The sequence below is a fragment of the Botryllus schlosseri genome, chromosome 15 (genome assembly GCF_051294905.1).
Source record: "Botryllus schlosseri isolate E-star chromosome 15, Bs_hap1, whole genome shotgun sequence".
Classification (NCBI taxonomy): Eukaryota; Metazoa; Chordata; class Ascidiacea; order Stolidobranchia; family Styelidae; genus Botryllus; species Botryllus schlosseri.
This window is the reverse complement of record NC_137250.1, coordinates 23925329-23946086: the sequence shown is the minus strand read 5'-3', so window position 1 is coordinate 23946086 and position 20758 is coordinate 23925329. Positions and strand designations below refer to the sequence as shown.

At 40.5% G+C, this 20758-nt stretch overlaps 4 protein-coding genes and 1 non-coding gene across 6 annotated transcripts in view; 2 read left to right on the top strand and 3 right to left on the bottom strand.

Annotated features, from left to right (window-relative positions):
- The window catches only part of LOC145457804 (RNA polymerase-associated protein CTR9 homolog), a 486484-nt gene that overhangs the window by 222686 nt on the left and 243040 nt on the right, over positions 1-20758 (top strand). The gene's annotated exons all lie outside the window — the stretch shown is intronic.
- LOC145457829 (uncharacterized) lies at positions 523-5081 on the bottom strand. Its single transcript, XM_080336127.1, has 5 exons — positions 4921-5081; positions 3822-4030; positions 2460-2651; positions 1956-2072; positions 523-901 (listed from the first exon to the last, which is right to left on the bottom strand). Exons 1-5 carry the CDS (start codon positions 5006-5008, stop codon positions 650-652), a joined length of 858 nt encoding a protein of 285 aa, XP_080192253.1. The 5' UTR covers positions 5009-5081; the 3' UTR covers positions 523-649.
- LOC145457827 (syntenin-1-like) overlaps positions 5636-20758 on the bottom strand; it is a 97033-nt gene continuing 81910 nt past the window's right edge. The window contains exons 2-9 of the mRNA XM_080336121.1: positions 13594-13674; positions 13230-13317; positions 10173-10313; positions 9412-9545; positions 8655-8830; positions 7892-8063; positions 6145-6236; positions 5636-6081 (exon numbers count right to left, since the gene is read on the bottom strand). Coding sequence (XP_080192247.1) covers positions 6027-6081; positions 6145-6236; positions 7892-8063; positions 8655-8830; positions 9412-9545; positions 10173-10313; positions 13230-13317; positions 13594-13644 — 909 coding nt within the window. The 5' untranslated portion in view covers positions 13645-13674 and the 3' untranslated portion in view covers positions 5636-6026. The remainder of the gene's footprint in view (positions 6082-6144; positions 6237-7891; positions 8064-8654; positions 8831-9411; positions 9546-10172; positions 10314-13229; positions 13318-13593; positions 13675-20758) is intronic.
- On the top strand, positions 6342-6443 carry LOC145458164 (U6atac minor spliceosomal RNA). The gene has a single exon (XR_013921085.1). It is a non-coding gene; the product is annotated as a U6atac minor spliceosomal RNA (small nuclear RNA).
- Positions 13974-20678, bottom strand: LOC145457811 (uncharacterized). Its single transcript, XM_080336107.1, has 2 exons — positions 20480-20678; positions 13974-18630 (listed from the first exon to the last, which is right to left on the bottom strand). The coding sequence occupies exon 2, from the start codon at positions 18589-18591 to the stop codon at positions 16678-16680; it is 1914 nt and encodes a 637-aa protein (XP_080192233.1). The 5' UTR covers positions 18592-18630; positions 20480-20678; the 3' UTR covers positions 13974-16677.

The following is a 20758-nucleotide window of genomic DNA, read 5'->3' as shown; positions in this document are numbered from 1 at the left end:
TTTAGAAAAATTTTAAATGCGCAACTATGAAATAGAGGTCGACCGATATTGATTTTTACAGGCCGATACCGATACCGATATTTCGACGCTCATAAGGCCGATAACCGATATTTGAGGCCGATATTAATATGGAAGGAGCAGAGAACTATTTCGCCAAAAATATTATATATTAGGCAAGGTGGCACTTGTTCATGCGACAGAAAGGTGAACAACAAACGAGAAAACTGAAATCGAAAAGACTTATTGCTTAATTGTGAACATTCGTTGAAATTTGGGATAACCCGAAAATCAAAACATGATACAGAATTGCAGATCAGTTCAGAAAATGTAGATTGTAGTTAGATATAAAATATCGGTCGCGATATCGGCCTAGATTGGCCGATACCGATATTCGAGAAAGTTCCAAATATCGGCGCCGATAATCGGCCAAGCCGATAATCGGTCGACCTCTACTATGAAACTCATCTCACTTTTCAAAATACGCATCTAGATTTAGAACCATACTAAAAAATCAGGCAGGTATAGTTGGCAGTCAACTATGACTATACATTGGTAGTTTTTACAGTACACGTCTGTTAGAAAAAAGCGCAGCAGTTGTACAGCAATGTCTGAACGTTACCGATGCAAGTAAGACCATGGCAATTTTATTTCACATTGGGACGTAACTCTTAACAAGCGGAATCCATTTCCCTTCCTTCTTCATCGCCTCCCGCCATAAACCCGTAACATCATCAACTTTACCGCCACTCTCCACCATCATGAGATAATAACTACTGACTCGCAGAAGCCTCCCGTATACTTTAGCGCCTTTTCGATACCGTTCTGCTTTTTCGCTCAACTTCAGCTTCAACTGCAGCCCGGCGATGAGAGCCGTGCTTGCGGTGATTAAACCGTGCGCTGTCTGAATACAAGTCCAGTGGTTCTGCTGACTACCTGACTGGCCCTTACGCTAATCTGCAAGGCTTCGGCGAATCCTGCTTAAATCTATCCAATTACATTACAATAGGCTACTGCAGAATACTGGTGGACAAATGAACTGTGCATCAACATTAGAATTAAAGGAACAAAACACCATTGAAACATGATTTCCACATAAACTAAAAATATTATGCGTATTTGAAGAGACTCTTGAAGGTACAGAACTTCAATATACAAATGATGATTCTATTAATATTGAATTACACCCGAATCTTTACGTGTGACGCACAGAGAGGTAATAGTCAGTGACTTGAAGAGAACATTGACGAATTTCACCCGAAAAGATTCGGGTTTATTTCAGTATGAATATGTTATTTAATTGTATAATCTATAATTAGGCTAGTGCAAATCAGTATGACTTGATGCTGTACAAATGTGAATAAGATAGGGTTACCTACCATACGTCCTCTTTTTTAAAGCGTCCTCGGAGGACGCCCAAATGTCCTATTTCTTTGAAAATTTTGGCTAAATACAGGTCAAAATTCGACTGATATATATGAAATCAGTAGGCTACTCAAGTAATGTTCTGGCGGGGATTTCGGGAGTTGAGCTGGAAAGTTGACCATTTTTTAGTCAACCAACCACGAATTCGGGTAAAATTAACCAGTTTTCCGGATTTTACTCCAGTAATTTACTCCAAAAACGTGTCCTCTTTTCACATTTCCAAAATATGGTAACCCTAACATAAGAGGGTGTGCGTCTTGAATCTTGATCACACTGATCCCCTGAGACTAACGTAACGAAACGCTGGGGCTTGTGTGAAGATCGTTTAAGACCCACTTTGACTATAGTATCTACATTCCTGCCTGCCTATAGCTTCCTCATAGCCTGTCTAGAACACCTAATCTTTGAGTACCGATTTGTAAATGTCGCATCCAGGCCATTTTGGTGGCTATATCAATGATACCGTTAACCAATATGCTGCAGTTTTTGTAGCCTATATCTGCCTGTCCCGCGGTAGCGCGTCCTAAACGCACCTGTAGACACTGGCGACTGAGCGCAGCTTCGAGAAAGTCAGTCCACGTAAGACCGGTTTGGTTGCTTGGCTGTTTCTTCCACCCCATACTCTGTAGCAAGGACTTGTCATTTTCGACCTAAAAAGAGCGACGGTTTTACTAGCATCAAGTCATCTGACCACTTGACCAGGCTTGTATAACTAAGTCAATCAATGGAGCGAAATGCCGGTATACATCTAATTGTGATCAAATTTCTGAAATGGTTCTATATGCTCTCCTCTTAATTCTAATCTCATTTCTGGTTTACTTGAAAATGCTACTGGAGAACTGTGCCGTGCGAAAAGCTTAGTGTACAGACATTTGCCATCTCGTGCTTACGAGTATGAACTCTGATTTGGTATGAACTGAACTTGATTTTGTTGCGAATTCATTAAATTCTATCGAAAAAACTGCGCAGCTATTATTCTACTCCTAATCTAATTTGGAAAAGATGAAAATTTCCTAGTTGTTCAACTCGCTTCTGACCGGCGCGTCCTTGTAACCTAGAGTCCAGGTGCTGGCGGCTTGTTGTAGAATCATTTGCAGGAGTTGCAGGACGAGGATTGCGAAGTTCATGACGAAGCCGTAGCGCGCGAAAGAGTAGGCGAGTCGCTCCCACTTGTCCGCTTTCCTCTTGAACCTTTCGTGCATCTTTCGCAGCAGCGTGGCGTGATTTATCTGGGCATGAACGGGCTAGAATATCAGTCGTGCTGACGAATGCTGACATACACTATACACAGTATACGGTCGTGCTGACATACGAGTACTCGATTGAGCTGACTGTATATTAGGGTTATCATACGTCCGGAATTTCCCGGACATGTCCGGAATTTCACTGCTTTTACTGCGTCCGGGAGGAATTTCTAAAGTATGCCTTAATGTCCGGAATTTTTAAGGCTTGAAGTAAGCTCAAAATTTTTCGTAAATCATATTTTGCGGCCCGCGACTTGATGTCAGATTTCGGAAGAATGCTAAGAAAAGCATTTTGAAATGCTGAAAGCGATGACAGTTTCAACATGTTGTTGTTGTGGTTTCAAAATAGACTGTTCTCCTATGTCTATAACATCACTACTTCTCACTAACTAAAACGGCTTTGGCGATGGCAGCAGCATTCCATCGAGGGAAAATCAGCTGATATGAATGGGCAATTGGGCATATCGCCTTGACGGGCAATGGCCCAAACACTGCTCAGACCGATAGACCCTTAGAAAACGGCTTAAGGCTTCGCCATAAATCAAGCTTTACGTGGAGATGGTCTTTCAGCTATAGTTACGCGCCTCTCGCTAGTCCCAATATCGATTCCGATGAAAAGCGTTGCCAGGTAGCCTATCGTGCACAACTCAGAGTCCAGAATATTATGAAATTGATTACCATGATTTTTGTTGTATTTGTATTCCTTTGATCGAATATTACTTCTTTTGTCGTAACTATGCCCATCGCCTATGTTAGATAGCACAGCGTTGTACTGACGTGAAGTTTTAAAACGTGTTTGCCAAGCTGTGTGGCCTATTTTACATCGATATTGAATACATGCGGCCCGCGGCCGCTACGAAATTTGAAAAGTGGCCAGCGACCCGTTTTGAGTTGGCGACCCCTGATCTACGCAGTCAAACATCCCACGAAAGTGGTATTGTTGGACTACCTAGCACCTAATCGTATAGAAAAGATCATTCCTATCCAATACCTAATACTGCGTCGGCGTTATATTCTGTATCGTATTGCTGTATTTATTGTTGTGTAGGCCATTTCGGTTGGATGAAAATAAATGACTTATTCTGTTATTATACTGATACTGATAGTCGAAGCTCGGGAAAGCCGCACCAATTAAGTCTATCTAACAGTACTTACCTTGTCAAGATCCGAAATTTGCACAGTCTTGTTGAAAATGTTCAGGTCTTCTTCCATCTCGTCCGACTCGCCGTCAGAAAACCGCGTTGCTCCTTCTGTAAGAAAGTTGGCCGCGATGTCTGACGGAATGGTGGCGTCGGTCTTGACGCTGGCGACACTTCGGTGGTCTTTTGCAGGAGTCATTGCTCCGTCTTCGTCGTCGCTGTAGCCTGGCGTGTCGTAAGAATGCGAGAGGTTAGCAGCGAGATACAGAACCAGTTTCCCATTGTGAGTTGTTGATGTCGTGTCGGTGTATTGCCGACAAGCACACCAGACCGGAATTGGACATTGGACATTGGACAACGAAAGACAATTTTCAGCTTTTCAAATTAGAATTAGCCTACCAAATTCGCTAAAGCTGTGACTTTCGAACTAGAAAGAAATACAGCCTAAATGAAGTTCAGTTCTAAACAAACCAGAGTTCATTTTCGTAAGCATGAGAATGGCAAAGATTTGTACACCAAGCTCGGTTCGTTTCGCATTATAAAGTTCTCCTGTAGCATTCTCAGGAAACCAAAAATGGATTAGAATTAAAATTAGAGCATATAGAAACATTTCACAAAGTAGATTATATTTTGATTACCGGCATTTCGATTTAATTCAGCGGTTTCCAGCATTTTTGGTGTCGAACATTTTAAAACAATAAAACAAGCATATTTTAGCATTGATATAGTCGCAGATCAGTGAGTGCGTGCTATATTGAATGAAATATTGAACTTATTGCGAGTTATGCTTGGCTTATTGGTCGTTGTTTTGATGTTAGTAGAATTGTATGGGAGTGTGCTCTTCACAGACACTAAAGGTCTATCACCAGTAGAACTCAAGGTATATTCCGTTATGTGACGGGTATTCGATGCGTTAGAACGCTAATCTGCAGGAATTCTCTTCATGATTTTCTGAAGGGGCATAGACATAACTAATATCCGTTACTTTAGACTTGATACACAGCCGCGGTTGGGAATCACTGATCTACAGGTAGAATGATCTTGTTGTCCAAGTCAAAGTCTGCGTCAGACTACTACCGGTACGGCGGTACCTCATCAAACGCGAGATGACTCACCTAGAAGCGCGTTGTCTTTCACAGACGAGGCATCGTCATGATTCAACTTCATTCCTGACGCGCTGTGACGTTTTCTAAAAGCTGACATCTCACTGCTGAAGACAACATAAGTCAACAGCGAACGAACGCTGGCTTTTCTTGAACTGATTCGGATGCGAGCTAAACTTCACTTCTTCGAGGCATCTTGACTATGACGTGACAATGCATCTAATCGAATATGATCGGCCAGAACTCTGATGCTTCACGAAGACCTTGGTACCTTTCACACCTTATTTAACGGGTCCCCTAGCAAATGAATGTAACTATATTCGTTACACTATAGTTACACGAATCACACCAGCAACGTCTTCGGGCTCAGTTGCGTTGCTGCGCGCCAATCTCCGCGTCGATACTATTAACTAGATTCCCGCGGGCACCGCGTTGGTGGCCCCTGCCTCAGACTAATTAGAGGGAAATGTCCGTTTTCGGTTTTTTTTGCCTTAATTCCAATCTAATTTGTGAAACGTTTGCTCTGATTTGATTTCTGATCCAATATCTGGTTTTCCAGAAATGCCACAGGAGATAACGATCCACGATTGCTCTAAAGATATTTGCCATGCTCATGACAATGAACTCTGAATTTAAATTCAGAATGCTCGGCCCACGCGGAACACTGATCGGTCACCGCTGTACTTCAGGCTGCTATGGGCTCTCATTCTTTCAAATACAACACATCTTTAATAAGCGCTTACAAACGATTTATTTGAGACACGAAAATGATTCTATTATACACGCAGAATTCGTAATGGAACTCCCGATCGGGTAAAGAAAGTAGAAATATACAGTAAACTGCAGCAACGAGCGTACATAACAGCAGGATGTAGTGGACAGAACATTGTATAGCGCGATTAGTTTATAATCACCCGCAAAGGGCTAACGGCAACTGAGATCCGCAGGTTCGCAAGTTCTATGATTCGAAATTTCCCGCCAAAAGACACGCAAACGCGGGAATATCGGCCTGCATATGCCACAGAATGTGCGCGATTCCTGCGAGTTAGTGAAATCTTGTGATTTCTGGTTAACTTGCATAATACAGACCTAGTATGTACACGACGAACAAAAGAGACTTAAATATCCGGGATCGAGTGGTCTTGAAACTTCTTGAGGAGTCCGAAGTCCATGCTTGAATGAAAATTCGAGAGTTGGTCAGGGCGTTGAGAACTAGAATATCGATCGATGTCATACCTTTTTATGATGTGTTCGAAAACAAAAGTCGGCATGATTGTGATCGTCATGGTAACGGGGCTTGCAGCGAGAGTTTCAGCCGTTTGTTTATCCTGAAACGAAAAAGAAAAATAATTTTAGCTATACACCAACCACCGTAAATCTTATTATTGTGGACATTATTGGTTATATATAGATTATACAGACGGTATCTCACTGTGTCTAAGAAAAGGAGAGCAGGTTAGCACTCCCCTTGGTAAGGACGGACATATACTCATACGGATGAGGCACTGCCGAAAGGCATCCATCCAAATTTTTGATTTGATAAAATAGATTATCCAGACTGAATTTACATTTCAAATTCTGTGACCAATGGAGGATGAACAAAAATTTTACAGACACTCCAATAGCCAGTTTTTAGTTCAAGATTGCTCTTACCATCCCATGCATTGTAAGAATACAATACATTTATTTTAACTTTTCACTTTTCTAGTGTCTCTTATCGGACCACGAATTCCACATGGATTCAAAAGTGAAACCAATATGGTAAAGTATGACATAGCAACCAGAGCTCCGAATTCCTCTCTGCTAAGAGCTAACTTGTAAAAGTGAATTATAGTTTCGATAACATTTTCCACTGTAAGTCATTAAACCTTGATTAGTTGTATAGTAGCATACAAAACATGTACTCCACCCCACGCTACGCAAATTAGTGGAAAAGACATAGTCGTGATCAGCCCACAGCATTGTCACAAAGTGCAATGAAGTAAGTAGACGGAGACCAAAAAACAATCTTTAATGTAGGGTTACCATATGTCCTCTTTTATGAGGATTTGTCTTTTTTTTTTAAAGTGTCCTGGGAGGACGCCCAAATCTCCTTTTTTTTGAGATTTTGTCCTCTTTTTTCAGAATCTTGGTTAAATAAAGGGCAAAATTCTACTGTGATACAGTAAATCAGCGCTGAAGTAACGCTCCGGAAGCTATTCCGGGAGCTGAGCCATAAAGCTGACCTTTCTTTTTAGTCAACCAACAGATAATGTGAAAGAAAAACTAATTTTTTTGCTAGTGAACCATCCACGAAGTGGGAAAAATTCACCATTTATTCCGGATTTTCCTCAGGTGTTGCAAGTCTGAAAATTTTAAAAAAGCGTACCGTACTGTTTACAGATTTCCAAAATATGGTAACCCTATTTAATTTGATGTAGAACTGGAATTCAATATCAACATGCATGCGTCAGATCACATTTTCATCTGCCCGACCAAGACATACACACAGTGTACAATGCGACATACAAGACACACAATGCGATGTAATGAACAGATAGGAGGATGCCGAAACGACCAGCTGTTGCGGTCTCTTAATCTGGCATCCATCTCGGCCTAGTTGCCCGATGTCACAGTCTAGGCTATTTCTCCCGCCGGCATTGTCTTCTTTGTGGCCACATAAACGGTGCATAGTTGGATCTTCAAATTATTCATACTGTTCCGACATCATAATGAGTGACACTCGAATTGAAGTCTAATAATAATCGATTTAGGATCGAATCACTTGCGTAGTCCATTTTGCCCAGCCCAAGTTATAATAAATGCATTCATGAAGAGCTTCTTCTGAGGTACAAAACTGCAATATGCAATCATATTGGCTGACACTTGTTCAAAACGTCAATATAGCCGAATACACTTGGGTTTAACTCAATACGAATATATCATTCATATATATTCTTGCAATGAATATTGTGATGAGAGCAAAATCTCCAATCTATCTCACCTTCATCCCCACGACGCACTGCCCGTTGACTTCACACAGATTATGGTCGATAAGAAGGCCGTTACGGGCCGCAGACGAATCTTTCACAAGCCCACTGATTTTGCCGTCCTTGTAAATGAAACCGACGTGACCCGCACTGTCTTTCTGCATCGTCACAGTCCTCGAGAATGGTCTAGAAATGATATGAAATGAGTTTTAATTATGCGAAGAGTCTCTAGTAGGTTAGACAACTTCAGTATACCAATGCAGTCGATTAATATAATTGATTTGAAATATTTTCGGCTGACACTCGTCTATGGAACTAGCTGAGAATCGAAAATAACATTTTTTCAACAATCTATTCAGCAAATATGACGTCACAGGCGTGAAAATTCAAGTAATCTAAGCTAAAAGTTTGCTGAAGCTAATTTTTATATAATACAGGAACTCATGTGGACGCAAACTCGGCAAGTGGATTTGATAACAATCTCTGAAGCACACAAATGAAAAAATGAATGAACGCCGTTTCCTCACGATGTGAAATCTGTTGTTATGATAGTTTTACGCAGTAGAATTATCCAATACTTGTTTGACAATGGCAGAATGCAGGAATTTCATGTCGTCGATGTCCTATTTTGGGATACGATTGTTGATATACAATGTTCTTTCTGATTCTCTACTAGTTGCTGACGATTACTCCTGACGAGTGTCAGCCGAATTAGGGTTTAGTTCAATATCAATATATTATTCAATCAATATTAGCATCACTGTCGACTCCGCCCACCTGTCACGCATTGCCAGTTCGATCTTCTGCGCATTCGCCTTCTTTAAAATGCCCATCACCTTGTCAGTGCTGTACCCGGCGATGGTTTCGTTATTGATCTGCAGAATTTGATCGCCGAAACGGATCCCGGCCATCGCGCAAGGCGAGTCTTTGCCGACAAAAGCCACGAAAATACCCTGCAAAAATGGTATATTGACAAAAATCTTTGTTTGCAAGTATACGAGTAGGGCTGAGCACAATGATATTCGAGTTATTGAATCTGAATTGTGTATTAATTCTAATGTCTAGTAGTGGGAGACGATTTTTTTAGTACCGGTACTACAATATCAGGGAATTTCAATTCCATTCCTCTAAGAGTTAATTTATCAACGACAATTATAGTTTGGATACTATTTTTCACTGTTGAAAGCTGTAAACCTCGATCGGTCGTATCGCAGCATCATAACATGTAGTACAAAGATACACACGTTAGTCCAAATGACATATTTGTGAAGTCATGATCAACCCACAGCATTGTCAGCAAGTGCAATGAAATAAGTATCATTAAAAAAAAACACAAATCATCTTAATCTCATGTAGATCTGGCATTATTTTCTTTGTGGTTGCAAAAAAGCTACATATTTGAACTTTCCACATCATGCATATTGTTGTAATCTCATACCGATTGATACTTGACTCGAAGCCAAATACTCAATTCAGTAATGAATCGCTCAGGCACTCGATTTTACCGAGCCGCAGCCTTGTAAATGATACCGACCTTACTAATTGACTTGATGCGGATTCCGAGTTTTCCGTTACGATCTTTACAAACGACGATTTGACGAATGCCGCCTTTTACTTCCGATCGTAGAATTCCGACGTTGTTTTGACCGCTAACGGGAGCCACGAGTCCTTGGATAGAACACATTTACAAAGTCAGAGATGATGAATTACAACAAGGAAATTATACCAGTCTCAATAGTTGAGGCCTGAGTTGGATAACTGGAACATTTTCAACTTTTCCCAATAAGATTACAACTAAAATTCCTGAATCCAGAAAAACTTGGAAAATGAATAAAATTATGAATGATAAAGAATTACAATAAAAATCAATTTCAGTTCATATCAAATCATAGTTGATTCTCATAAGCACGAGAATGGAAAATGTCTGTGCAGCAAGCTTGGCTCGTTTCGCACTGTACAGTTCTCCTGGAGCATTTTCAGGCAAACCAGAAATCAGAATAGAATTAAAATGAGAGCGTAGGAGCATTTGGCAAATTAGATTAGAATTAAATTCCTGGCATTTCACTCTAATAATTAGTCTAATAGGAATTATCTAGTTGCGCAAGTCTGTCGAGCCAAAACGTTTGTTTCTTGTTATGAATTGCGAATCCCATGACACAACGGTTCCTATAGAGATTTCTACATAAATACAGCCAAATATAAAAATATCAACCTTTACTAAAATAAATTTACGTTTGTTAACAAAGTACAACCAATTTCAGGTTTAAAATAGTATCGAGAGGGGGAAGACCTTACCTGGAACTTGTGATGCTGTAGGAATAGCAACGGTTTGTGCTTGGGCGGGTATGACAGCTAGTTGACTTTGGACTTCGGCAGACGATAGATTGAGTCCCATGTACTCATCGAGTGATGGGTACAGGCCACTGTGGCTTCCAACTGCAATACAAAAGAAAAAGGAATGAAAATGTGTGTGAGAGAAAACATTGATTGATCGTCATGAAAGAATTCAAACATGTAATTCAAACTACGGGTGTCATTGAAAAGATTGACATGACGCAGTAAGGGAAATGCAGTTCATAAAAGAATTGTGATATAAAATGTATAATATGGTAGTAGATATATACCACGATCGGTATCACGGTACATATGATGCATACATATATCAGCCTAGTAATTGTGAGCAGCAAAGTGATCTGGTGATCATCGAGGCTACTGCAAATTTCGACGACTACCCTAATACGCATACGCAAGAGGCCATGTGCACAAGATATAATCGCTTGCGTAATCAGTCGCATCTCCAACAGGACTGGTGCGCCCGACATAACCGTTGGCTTGAGCAATCACATCTGTAATTGTAATAGGCCTCGTGCGCAAGATGTCGTGTGTCGCGAGCTTGAACTGTCGCGTCGCCAGCCTCGCAGGGTTTGGCTACTATCTAGTCTCGTTTAGAGACAATGCACTTATTGTATTATGATTAGCGATGGTTATGTCATGATTGTTGAACAGTGACATCGCAAAACAGACAACATCATATATTAAAACACAGCTATTCATGTACTGCGAATGCAGGGTGCGTACTATACACGGGTACAGGCTTTTTCACAAAAATTACATGCTATTTTAAGGGTGCGTATTATACATGGGGGCGTACTAAACTTGGAAAATTACAGTACTTCACTTCGGAGTCAAAAGCGCACAAGTACAGCACACACGCGTCAACAAAGAACAACTACCATATGATCAGGACGGAATACAAGAAAACGCATTGCTCTATCAAGTATGCCGGACCCCAATTGTCGAACAGCATCTCGCCGACAGTCGTCGAGCATGTCCGCATTCAAGTCGAAATACAAGCAATTTCTTCTAAATGAATACTAGCCAGCCTTCAGGATTACCGGACCACGGCCGAACATCGACCTCGCTCTCCGCCACATGCCACCTCATTTTGTCGCTTGCGTCTTATATTCTCTGCATTACTTTTCATTCAGTGTGCATGCCTCTTATTTACTTCGCCTAGGCTAAGGTGGGTGTCTGATCTTGAAGGCTACTCCAAGTTGTTTCGACACCTTCCTATCTTTTCATTGTATCGCAGTCTTGTGACGTTTTGAAATGATGAAAATATTAATAAAAACTGATTGATTGATAACACTGGTCGACAAAATGAAAAAAAAAATTTTGGCAGAACATCTGAGAGCAGTTTCTGGGGTTTTCGAGGTTGCTGGTTACGAATATCACATCAGTTTTGCCAGATTGGCTCTTGTTCAGGAGATATTTATACCCCTAAAAAAGCCCAAAATTACCGTATCTACCCTTGAATATTTCACTTGATAGGAAGAAAATCGTAGTTTTTACTAATTTTATACTGCGCATAAATAGATAATTGACTATGAAGAACCCTCATGTCATTCTCAGTCATTCTATCATTATTTTCATGACCTGGTGCGAAATATTTGTTTGTCAAAAAAGCAGTTAGTCAAGCCTAAAAATTGTACTTTTGCAAAACGGAAATACAAATTCTCCTGTGTCAATTGGTCATTCTACCAAGATTAAAGAGTATAAAGCTATAAAATTTGTCCTTGAAAAGCTTAACTACAATACTCATATGAGTCTCATTTCTTTTGACTTGTAAATGGATAATTTTCCACTGAATCAACAAAGTGGGTATACCTATAGTATCCCTATCAAACGAAAAGCTTAAATCGGGTATCTTTGATAGATTTCCGATTCGAATACGGATGAAAGATTCCAATTTCATATTAGGAAGGAGTTCACTGCATGGCATTTATCCTAAGATGTCGAACATTAAACTATTTAGAGGATCACTGATCACAAAGCACCCAACTAGAAACAGTTGGTCCGAAAATTCATATCTGCATATGAAAAACTTGGGACGAGTACAAAAGTTCACTTCCTGTTCAGTCATCTTCTTATATTTACTGATGATCTTGTTGATTAGCAAGTGGAGAGGTTCCACCAAGACATCAAAACAGGAACAGAAAGATATTAGGACAGATGAGATGAATATATTATGGCAGACCATTGCTGGAACCTTTCGAGAAACTGCACTAAATTGCTTACAGGCGAGAATCGTACAAAAAACAATTGTGCTTTATAATAAATGAATATTATTATATTTCAACTGATTATTTCAAATTTACAATAGGTGGTTGAAGTAAAACTGATTGAATTAATGCCACGTTATTTGAGTATCCATGTAAATACTTATATACCGGTACATGACTGGAGTATATTTATGTACGATATCCGTGAAAGTGTATAACTATGATAAATATAATACCCCTAAATATAGTGCTGTGGCTGTATTTTGATTTAAAAGAGTCTTCTGTGTGCAAAAATAACAAGTAGATTGAATTTCTAAACTTTATAGTGCGACTGAGTCGATTTTCTATCTAGCCACTACAGCAAAAATGGGAGATTTTGGTCAAAATAACCCCATGGGTTATCTCCAAAACAAGAGCCAATTTGAAATAACTAGTGTCATATTCGGAATCAGTGACCTTCAGAACCCCCAAAACCGCCTAAAAATATGTGTTGACCAGTGTAGGCTAATTGCTATACATGCACATTATTTATAACTAGTTCATAATAGTAATACTTATAACTTGGTAGTGTAAGTTTTCAACTTTTCTAGGATTCTATAAGATAGCTATGATACAGTTTTAAATAAATAGAATTGTTTCTAATACGGGATGGAACGGAGTTTTATATCACAGGGCCTTGATATGTGATGGCTCTGTGATGAGCTCGAGGTAAAAGTAAGTTCGGACAGTAACTGACAACAAAAATTTGCATTTGTAATGATGAAGCTAAGTGACTCCATATAAAACTTACCACTTTGCGGTGGAACTCCTGCATTTGCCATTTCCTGTTGTTGCATTTGCAACGCCATCTGATGATCGTCACGCTGTCTGGTCTGAGCCTGACAAAGTAAAATGGCATTTCGATTTATGGACAAAATATATATTTCCGCTTCAACTTTTGAAGAGATTCTTGGAGGTACAGAACTTCATGATACAATTAAAAATACATCTATATATATATTATTTAGTTGTATACCATACTTCGATTTTTCAAATTGTCTGAAATCAATCATTCTGATGATGTATCAACTGTATCCGTATGCCTATATGTCACATTACAAATTTAAACTACACTAAAACTAGATTGTTGCAGTTAAAAACTACAACATTCTTACCTGGATGGCTTGGTCAACTTTCATATCTTCAAGTGATGGATAAAGCGCCATTATGAATTAATGTACCAGTATAAATTCACTAAAGAGAGATAATGCCATTAAGGCAGGGGTTGTTAACCAGGGGTACTAAGGCACCAATGCAGGGGGTCATATGGCATGTGGTGTGTTAGGCACATTCGTGGAAAATGCGTGACGAGTTAGTTACGGCTAGTGAGCGCCAGCCAGTTTCACCCAAGCGATACTTACATTACCACATATCCGTGAATTGCCTTATAATAGATTCAAAAAAGCCCTGCTTGACCACCTCTTGTCGTTACACTAACACTGTTGGCCTACCTCGCCCAGACATTGCTTCATTGATCATTTGCTACCATCGTTTAATTTTATTTTATTAACTACCGTAACATTTTTTACAGCCAGACTGTGTAGAGTCAAGTGTACCTGTTTGATGCTGGTGTGATCAGACTAGATGACCTTCACGGTCTTATCGATCATTCCTATCTAATACCGAATACTGTGCATGCATATTTTCTGTACCACCACCACTGCCGTGTGTTATGTATTTTGGTTGGATGAAAATAAAGACTCTCTCTCTCTCTCTCATTGAATAAACTTATTCGTGGTTGTAATATTATAATATAATTATAACATTTTATCGAACACGTAAATGAGAATGGAATCAGAAACATTAGTTGACACTGTCACTTCTCATTCCGGCTGACAGATTAAAACACTTTCCCCAGTCACTTCGTATTTCTCCTATGCCGTGTCCAATTCCCGTGACTCTAGTCATGCATTCAACACAAGTCATATAGTAGGCCTACAGGGTTACTAGTTGAACATTGAGTTATGCATGTATACATAGCTATAAATTAATGCTCAGGTCTTTGGTATGAGAAAATTTCATGAAAGCTCAAAGGGTAGGAGTGCTAAAAAGCACTCATTCAGATTGATGCGAATTTAAGTAATGTTAATCACAAATTATTGAAATTAATGTAGCTAATAAGTTCACGAGAGATCTTTAGGCTTTTCTCGTTAAGTCGCCAGTTCCACGCAGTTATTAACAAACAGAAAATTAATGGACGTGCGTTCATTTCACTAATTAAGATTGGATGTTCAAGATTTTCGCTCTCAGTTCTCATTAATCACGGTCTGTACTTCCTAGTTCGACTATAACATGACGTGCATGCCTTTTTATTTCTCAGATGTGTAATTACATGTGGGAACATATGCATCGCATTGTACATTGTGTGTCCTGATCGGATGAGAACATAATCTGACGATTATTATTTATTATTAACACTGATAATCTCGCTCATTCTTTATTCGCGGCGAGGAGATACTATATACCTATACTACACCGTAAAATTGAACATCATTACCGCTATGCGATGAAGCTTCAGAAAACTTGAAACTGACTGGACTTGATGCGTGAAATTATCAATCTATATCTGATGCCCCACGCCAGCATCTTACACACTCCGCACCCCACAACAAAACAAACGCAACGAATAATAGATCACGTTTGGTAGTTATTTATTATGCGCTAATGACGTAGTTCTCATGTGACTTCGTGTTCACTGGCACGTGATAATTCTCGTGATGATGCCAATTCAGCGTCAGTGACCGAAAATACATCAATATATTAAAGTTGTAAAACAGAGGATGATGTTTCGAGGATTATTCTCTGGTCTCATAGCCAAAGATATCGAACTAACGTTGCGAATCCGCCACAAAAAATTTGTATTTTCACTGGAGGTGTACGAATACCAGACAGCACGCGAGATTTCCAGACCACGATATGTCATTAGTCATTTACAGTGCTTACTTTGGTCATGGTCGCATCGACTTCGACTATCGACACATGCCACTTTACTATCTTCGCTTGTCCTCTTTGTGTTATCTTCTGTTACAATTCATGCAGCGCCGCATATATGTCGCTTTATTTACATGCTGTAGTCTAAGCCAATGCGGGTGACTGAATAAAAGACTACTTCCAAGTCATTTCAACTCCTTCCTATCTATTCATTGTATCGCAGTCTTGTGCTGTTTTGAACGGATGAAATTTTTAGTAATCTGATACTGGTGTTTTTGGCTCCTAATCATATCCTGATCCTGTGATATTCTCATCGACAAACATCATCCTGTCCCCGGGTACATATAGGGTAGGTGTATAAGGTAGTTAGAAATGTACCTGACAGATTATATGATATCTTTCGAGGTAAGACTTTGAGACATTACTTTGAAAATTGAAACCTGACTCACCACAGCAATAGAATATAACAAAATAATGATGAGCCAGCAACACACCAGAGCACAGCCTAATCTTGACTATAATAGACTTACACTAGATTTACAAGCTTCCCATGACATGCCGCCCTATTTATTGTCGCTTTCTTTTTCTATACTATCTTCTTTACTTTCATTCAGTGTGCATGCCTCCTCTTTACATCGCCTAGGCCAAGGTGGGTGTCAGATTCCATAGACTGCTCCTTGTCGCTTCGACACCTTCCTGTCTTTTCATTGTATCGCATTTTTTTGTGGTGTATTGAACTGATAAAATTGCTAATAAACCAATGATGATGATGATGATGAAACATCTCAATTAAACAGTGACCACATTTACGGTATCGAAAAGTCAGTTGCCGATGCTATCTAAAATATTGGAAATAGAGAGAACATTTATTTGTCAACCGTGCAAATCAATAACATACATTAAAATGCAATTCGGCGAAATGCAACATAGTGATAAGCAAGGTATGGGCGCGAGGCACGATATAGCAGGGTCATCAACGACTGATGGGCAACCAAGCGGAAGGCAGAATTTTTAGTCTTGCACTGAAGCAAGTGGTCGAGGATAGAGTGGGTGCTGCTTCACATTAGGACTTCCATATAGGCTACCCTATGTCTTTGTTTATGGCCACAAATGTTGCAGTACTACTTCGAATATGTCGAGTTACCCAAAACCGAGCAGATGTATACTGCACGCGGTACTTGTACAGTGTATTAAATGTTCAGTTTTCTAGATGCAAACAGATGTTTTGTTATCGCTTGAGCAAAAACTTGGCGCGAAAAATCGCGAAATCAGACCTGGGAATGTTTGTCAACTTCCTTCGCCATGGTGAAGTCACAAACGCAGATACTGTTATCATAGAGCGCCGTCACCAAACGTTTTTTGTCAAACGCCACGCAGTTGATCTGGCAACCTTTATGAGCGACGACGGTGTTGACTGGTTTGGATTGTCCGAATCGCCAGTGCTTCAGTTTTCCGTCTTTTCCAGCGCTCAGGAGAGAGATCTCTTTGCCTCCTTTTTTAGCCGACAGCTTTATCGTTTCTATTCTGCATTTGTGTCCTCTGAAGTTTTTCACGTACTTACCTCCTTCGATGTCCCAGACGAATAAAAGTTTGTGTGCTGAAAAAGCGAGCAATCCTTGAGAATGACTCACGCTCATCACAGGCGCAGCATTGCATGTCCAAATCACTTTCAAGCTCTGCCCCAAACTAGCGTCCCATATCCGGACACTGTGATCCGCACCTCCAGAGAATACGAGCGACGCGTCTTCAGATAAGTCAACAGAAAACACGGGTTTTGAATGACCAGTCAATGTATGAAGCACGCGACACCGGCTCATATTCCAAAGCTTCACTGTGGTGTCGTGTGACGCTGTAGCGGCCATGTTTCTTTGACAAGACAACGCCCAGACGGGTCCGGTGTGTCCGAATAAAGTCCGGAGACATTCCCCGGATCCGATGTTCCAGATTTTCACGGATTGATCGTACGAGCCGCTGATTATGAGAATTTCCGTGAAAATGGCGACGCACCAAACGCCCTTGCTGTGACCCGACAGTACTCGTATTGTGGAACCGTTTCTGATGCTCCACACTCGCACGGTAGCGTCCGCACTCCCACTTACTAATATTTTCCGATTAAAAGCTACAGAAAGCACTCTAGAATCGTGACCCACAAAATGCGAATGGAAACTGTCAGCACGCGACCAATTTCTTTGCCTTATTTGATCTCCGCGATAGATTTCGTAAAAACGAGCTGATCGCGCTGAGCTGATGCTAGGCGTCGCCATTTCTCCGCGTACGTGATCGCATTTTTCCCGCCACAAACTTCCCGACAAGCAAAGTTCGTTCCAAGTTTTGGAAACGGCCGCGGATCGCGCCAATTCCTTCGGAGAGAGATAGGAGAGAATTTTTAAAGAACAATGTGCCGGGAGTTTGCTTATTATGTCGCAATGCTGCCGTACAGATAGATACGTGGACAGAAAATACAATTGTTTCGATTCCAATTTTGGCAGAATTCGCTGGAAGAAAATAGCTTTTTCTGGATTGGTCCATTTCTCGAACCAGACGAACAGTTTCTGTACTTTTTCTTGAATTTCTTTGCTTTTGCGGTCGCCCATAATCTTGAGGCGTTTCCTAATTTTTGAGGTTTCTTTACCTTTCGCGATTTTGACTCGTTTGGGCTGCGATGTCAGAGCTTGGGGAATCTCGGGGAAATGGGCGTGGCTCCTGCCAATCGATTCGGGTTGCGCGTTACTGTTATCTATCAAGTCATCGACACGCCCCCCTTTTGTGATTGGAGGCAGTCGATTCAATTGAAATACGTCGCCCTCGTCAGTCAAGTAGGCACTCCTGGCTCTGTGGTATCGGGAAGTATTCTTTGTCTTCGTTAAACGGAATCTCGTATCTCGACTAAGCACTGTGCTTATGGGATGTAAACTCACATCATTACGCTGGCCTGTGAACATAAAGTCTCGATGCAGTAAAGGTTGCAAAGCCGTCCACAGGCTCCGGATTTGTGAATGTCCGGACATCGCCGTCAGTTGTTTTAATATCCGGCAAACCATTTCGTTGGTCAGCAATCCGTCCTCGATTAAATTCAAAATGTCTTCCAATCTTGTTTCGAATTCGTTCTCTGTTCCCTCTCTCGTAACATCAGGACCGGTCCAAATATTCCTGGTGCCGAGTTTGGCTAATACGACGGCCATGCTGCGACTTTCAGATTTAGAATTGTATGATTTTCAAGTCTGGAAATTGAAAAATTCACAGAAGGTTTAAATTATCTAGCGTTATTTTTCATTCAGCGTCCGCACGTCTTATTTACCAGTTGTAGGCCAAGGTGGGTGTCTGATTACTTCAAGTCGTTTCGACATCTTTCTATATCTTTAATTACATCGCAATCTTCTGACGTGTTTTGAAATGATGAGGTTATCATGAACAAACAACTCAACTCTCGTTTGTACATTTCAATACAATCCATCCGCTTATAGGACACTTGAGCCACAATCCACAACAGATATAAGAGCCAAGAGGATATCGAACCGACCAAGTTAGCGCTACCAATCTAAGAATAATACTACTGGTAATTTAGTATTACTACCCGACATATCAGCGATATTGGATGGTATTATTTTGCAGCTTCCACTGACTTTTCAATTCTTTTCCTTGTATTCGTCCTTCGCCTTTTCATGAAGACGGCTTATTATAACACTGATGCAGGCCATAAGTAGCCAAGATAAATATGCGAAGCTTGGAAATGTCAACAAGCCAATTGGGGTACAGAACTTCAGAATTACACCAAACAATAACTAGCCTACATATTGCCGATACGATTGTTGATATACAATATCCTTTTCAATGCTCTGCCAGTTGCTGACGATTACCACGGACGAGTGTCAGCCAAAAATACTCTGGTTTATTTCAATATGAATATCTTATTCAATTGTATACTGAAGTTCTGTACCTCAAGAGTCTCTTCAAACACATACATCTATATCTATATAGCAACCATCACCCCCCAAACGGGTTTACACAGCAGCGCTGGATCTCCTGCGCGAAAAGTGACAGTCCTTCAAAAGTAACCTCGTCTCATTATATCTCGACATGAAGCAAAACACCGCGTCGCCTCCCCCGCTCATTGTGACAAGGTATCGAATGACAAGCGCGCCCTTTGAGATATCGCGGCACGCCATCGTGCTGTGGACTGTATTAAAAGTTCGAACACACTGGAGAGCGCAACCGAGATGTCTGTAGTCCGGTTGCCCGATGTTTGAGCGACACGACGAAAATAAACGACGCTTTAGCGTGTGACTTTATGGCGCTAAAAATAAGCCTAGCCCCAGAATCCATCCTTAACCGAGCCCAACCCTGAATCCAAATCAACCCTAACCACGACGTTAACCTAATGAACCAATAAACGAACTGATTAACTTATTAATTCAGGTGGGATTTTCAAGATTTTTGTTTATCATTCTCACTAATTGCAGTCTATGTAATTCGGTTTATCAGCATTTTTTATCAGTTTCATACAGCACAAAATATGCGATACAATGAAAAGATAGGAACGTGTCGAAACGACTTGAAGTAGTCTTAGGGATCAGACACCCACCTTGGGCTAGCCTAGGCGATGTAAAGAGGAGGCATTAATAGTCTGTAGTGTACTTAATCGTACCTATGAGATGATATGCATGCATTTTATTTCGCATAAGTCTAAATACACGTAGCAACACTCAATACTGACATAACGGATACTCTAATCACAATATTAACCGGATGTGCATTGTCCACGCATGTCCAATTGTCCATGGACCCAGCAGTCCACCGTTGGCTGAGAGCCATGCAAGTAGACTGGCATTCGGGATTGGGTAGTTTTCCGTAAGTTTATTTTTATCAGTCGTTTGAATGAAAATCGTACCAATGATCGATTAATGAACAACTTAACATCATGCTGGTGACACGCGACTTGATCGACATCGCCCATACTATATTTTATCAGTCACCAAGTCGGTGCCCTGTAGTAATAGAGATCACTCAACTAAACACCGTAGTCTTGAAAAGAAATTTCCACAAGATAGGCCTAGCATAAAACATATTTACCGGTCAACCCTGTATTGGGTTATCCGATCATGATTTTCAAGTTGCATGATTTCTGACATATACATTGATCGCTATCACCTTTCTTCATACAAACCACGCGTGGGCATCGCTCACAAATTAGAAAATTCACAACTGCTTGAGATACGAAATGGCTCATACATAAATAGCACCACCGGAAACAGTGATCGATTTCTCGCTGCTGTGATTTCGCTACATCTTATATCCAGAGTCTAAATGTCTCGAGCGACCACCAAAGCTGCAAAAGCTCGTTTGTTTCTG